This window comes from Lactuca sativa, chromosome 4, assembly GCF_002870075.4.
Source record: "Lactuca sativa cultivar Salinas chromosome 4, Lsat_Salinas_v11, whole genome shotgun sequence".
Taxonomy (NCBI): Eukaryota; Viridiplantae; Streptophyta; class Magnoliopsida; order Asterales; family Asteraceae; genus Lactuca; species Lactuca sativa.
This window is the reverse complement of record NC_056626.2, coordinates 4,420,708-4,424,512: the sequence shown is the minus strand read 5'-3', so window position 1 is coordinate 4,424,512 and position 3,805 is coordinate 4,420,708. Positions and strand designations below refer to the sequence as shown.

The 3,805-nt window shown below is 34.1% G+C and overlaps 1 protein-coding gene across 1 annotated transcript; it reads right to left on the bottom strand.

Annotated features, from left to right (window-relative positions):
• Positions 1 to 602: 602 nt before the first annotated feature.
• LOC111889880 (60S ribosomal protein L17-2) lies at positions 603 to 2,595 on the bottom strand. Its single transcript, XM_023886035.3, has 7 exons — positions 2,483 to 2,595; positions 2,357 to 2,393; positions 1,605 to 1,645; positions 1,273 to 1,503; positions 1,085 to 1,187; positions 933 to 1,000; positions 603 to 839 (listed from the first exon to the last, which is right to left on the bottom strand). The coding sequence occupies exons 1-7, from the start codon at positions 2,483 to 2,485 to the stop codon at positions 795 to 797; spliced, it is 528 nt and encodes a 175-aa protein (XP_023741803.1). The 5' UTR covers positions 2,486 to 2,595; the 3' UTR covers positions 603 to 794.
• Positions 2,596 to 3,805: the final 1,210 nt, after the last annotated feature.

Below are 3,805 nucleotides of genomic sequence, written 5' to 3'. Positions count from 1 at the left end.
ACATAAGCGTTGCGTTGTCATTAATGATTAGCTAGAAGTGCACTCGCCCATAGGCTACACCAGAAAGACTAGCCCACTAAGGCCCACCGTTTTTGCTTGGGCTGCCAAAAATGCCAGGATTTTAGGGGCTTTCATTATAGTTCATGGTTTTTTAAGTCATAGCAAAATATTTCATGGTTTTTTAGTATCGAGTTAGAAACATTAAAATGGTTGAGAGAGCTTGACATTAACCCTATAATTTTAATTAACATTTCGTGTTATTTCAATTTTCAAGTGACCGTTAGGAGACAAAAAAGGAAATGAGAAAAAAATGGAGATAAATAAATTCATGCTTACAAATTAAACAAATAACTTTCAATTTGTTCATTACAACCTGAACTTTTCCTGTTTAATTTGTGCTGCATAATGTAAAGTTCCATTATATAGGTTTTAATTTTTTACTCAAACATGTTTATTAAATGTTAAGTTGATTTCACGATTGGAAATTGTATCAATTTTTTACACCTCTAGGTGTAGTTGAATTCATCCTAAACAGGCTCTGACAAATCACGTCAACATTTATATAACCAGCAAAGACACAAATATCTGTTAAAAGCAGGAACTAAAAACAACAAAATAGGTTTTAATATTACCAAAACAGCATCCTCATGCAACACTAGATTAAAAGAAATACAAAACTTAATCCAGATTTCAATTTCTACCATAAAAAAAATATCCAATATCCTGGTACAAAATCAAAATATGTAGTAGAACAATTTCAGTCTTACAAAAACCAAAAGCACTTGATAACTTAATCAAGGTTTCTTCGACTTGCCACTGGTTGCCAATTGAGATTCAGCCTGCAAATATAACAAACTACAAATTAGCATATACTACCTTATTTACCAAAAGGATTTATAAAAACTCCATGTAGATTAAAATTTAAACATTACCTCCTTTTTCACGGGTTCTTCCTTCTCAGATAAAGTCAATTCAATATGGCAAGGTGATGACATATAAGCTACAAACATAAAAAAAAAAAAAATACCCCCAATCAATTTGAGTTTTTATATAAAAATAAAAAGTAAAAAAAAAAAAAACTTACGGTTGATTCTCCCATGGGCACGGTAAGTCCTCCTTCTTTGTTTTTGTGCTTGGTTGACTTGAATATGGGAAATGAAAAGGGCATCCACATCTAACCCTTTCACCTAAAAGGTCAAGGTTTTGTTATTTTTATTTTTTAAAGAAATGACTTAATGAAATAATAAAAAAGGAAGCAGCTACATTACATACCTCAGCATTGCTTTCAGCATTCTTAAGCAAATCCAAAATGAACTTTGCTGACTTGGCGGGCCACCTTCCTTGACCATTGGAATGTCTGTTTTTTGCCTGAGCAGTACGACCAACACCCCTACAAAATCGGGTGAAGGGAATAGCCTGTTTATGGATCAGAACATCTTCCAAATACCTCTTAGCCTTTATTAAAGGCATTTTCCTCAATGCATGTGCTGTTTCTCTGGTATTCTGGGAAATCAAATAATAACATTACATGAGATTGTGAAAATGAAGATTTAAGAGATTTGAAAAGAAACATATGTATCATCCATGACAATAGAATAAGGTACCTTGAAGTGACATCTGAGGTCTGAACCCCTAGCCTTGCAGGCTGCAATATAGGTAGCAACATTCATGTAAGAAAAAAATATCAAAGGGATTGTTCTTCAATGACATCCCAAAATGTGGACTTTTTGTGTTACAAAATAACAATGGGAGTTATGTATGCGAATATTATAAAGAAAGAATAAGTCTATTGCTAGCTAATGTAAAAGGGGTAGATAAAAATCTTAATTTTCTCTTTGGCTAAACATTATATTTCATTATTACAACTTATAATAACGCTTTTCAAATCAGATAACTCTTGCTACAATACAGGGATTTTACAAGGCATTCATATTAACTACGATTCTTTAAAGACAATACACTTTTATGTATTACCCAATACCCTCAAATGATAGTTCTATACTTCTAAAGAAGCTAAGTCGTCTTTTCAGATTTTAAACCTTGAGCTTACATTAAAAAAAAAAAGGTGTTTTGCATACATGCGATGTTGCTAATATGGGTATGTCGTATTTTAGCTAAAAGGTACAATTAACATCAACGATAGGTTGTTCGTTAGCTATATTATCCCAAATTCAGATCGCATCGGTGTATCAATGATGCATTAGGCAATAACTAAACGTCAAAGTACAGCAGATTATCTCTGTTTTCCAACAACAGTACCATAGCCTAAACATGAGTTTCGTTGAGAGATGCAAACAGGAAACGTGTACCTATAAACATAGAATTACTAAATGGCTATCGAGATTCAGATACTTACATTTGGTGGGGTTATCAGGCTCCTTTGAGTATTTGACCTGCAAAATTAACAACGAAGGTGTTTCAGAACCTCATACGATTTTCCGACTAATAGATAGCATGAAATGCACAGAGAGAAAGGAGGTACCATGGCTGCTTCTACTCCTCCTGCGGTGACGGGAACGGGTTTTCGGTTTGAGTGTTTCCGGCGCAGCTCGTGTACCCGCGTTTATATATATGGAACAAAAAGAAAACCTAGGGCGTAATAAAGTGAGCCGTAATGGGCTCTTTCTTGGGCCTCATTAAAAGAGGAAATATTATGATCCATATCATATGTTTTCGATTAGTTTTTGTTAAGGTTAGCAAAGTGAAATGTTAAAAAAGAGAAATTATTGGTGTTCGGTTTGTAAAATATTTAATAAAGTGATAAAGAAAATTATTTATTAAACTCTAGTTAAAACTTATGTTTTATGGAAATTTACACTTTATGTATATAGCAAAAAAATAGTTTTACAAAACAAATATATATAATTACACTTGATAAAAAACACTTAATACATATTTTATTTTTTGAGAGAGTAGATGGTCACTCAGTTAAGAGTTGTGCAATTTAAATAATTAAAAAATAAATTGATAATATATGTATCTCTTATTGTGTGTGTATATGTGGGCGTGTGAGTGTGTGTATGTGTGATATAGGTGTAGGTGTAGGGTAGGGTGCACTTAGAAGTGGGTGTGTGTTCGAGTTAAGTGAGAGTAAGTGTAGGTTGGTTGGTAGGTTTGGGTTTGGATAGGTGGTGAGTGGGGGTTTGGTTTAGGTAGGTTGTGGTAGGAGTAGGTATGGTCACGTGAGCATAAACATACAGATGGTCTAGGTTTGGGTGGGTGTGTATGTGTGTATGGGATGTGTTATATAGGTGGTGGTGGGGTAAGTGAAAATGGTTCTAATCCATGAAATTACATTTTGCACGTTGTTAAGTCATTAGTGGAACGTGTGTGGTTAACCGGCACACTAATCTGGGACTGACAGTGTGTGGCAAATGGTAGTTTGATGTTAATCATAGATCAATGGAGCGTGTGTCGTTAACCGGCACATTGATTAAGTTATTTGTAACATTAGGTGTACCAAGCTAATTTGCATGGTTATTCACACCTTGTTTGTGATCCCCGGCATCCCAGTCACAAACTTGAAGGGCACAATCGAGATTTAAACATGTCATTGAAAAGTTCAATGAATCTCAAAGGATCTAGTAATTTCAATTCACTTAAAACCTAAAATTATTTTTCGTTTTTCGTGATGGAAATTGGTAAATCGTCATTTACCTACCTTCAAATAGTTTATAATCGGATTACGACATCCCTCTTCCGAATTGTGAAATATTGTGTTGGGTCCTAGCCTTAATATTTCATTTGGGTGTTATATTAAGGACTAAATCAACTAACTTGAATTTCTCCATTGTAGATGTCTGCC

Bases quoted from the DNA above. Each gene is read 5' to 3' on its own strand.
- LOC111889880 (XM_023886035.3), bottom strand. The intron at 1,646-2,356 runs GTAAGTATCTGA...CCTATATTGCAG, and splicing joins GCCTGATAACCCCACCAAAT to CCTGCAAGGCTAGGGGTTCA. The intron at 1,001-1,084 runs GTAAGTTTTTTT...TTATGTTTGTAG, and splicing joins TGCCCATGGGAGAATCAACC to CTTATATGTCATCACCTTGC.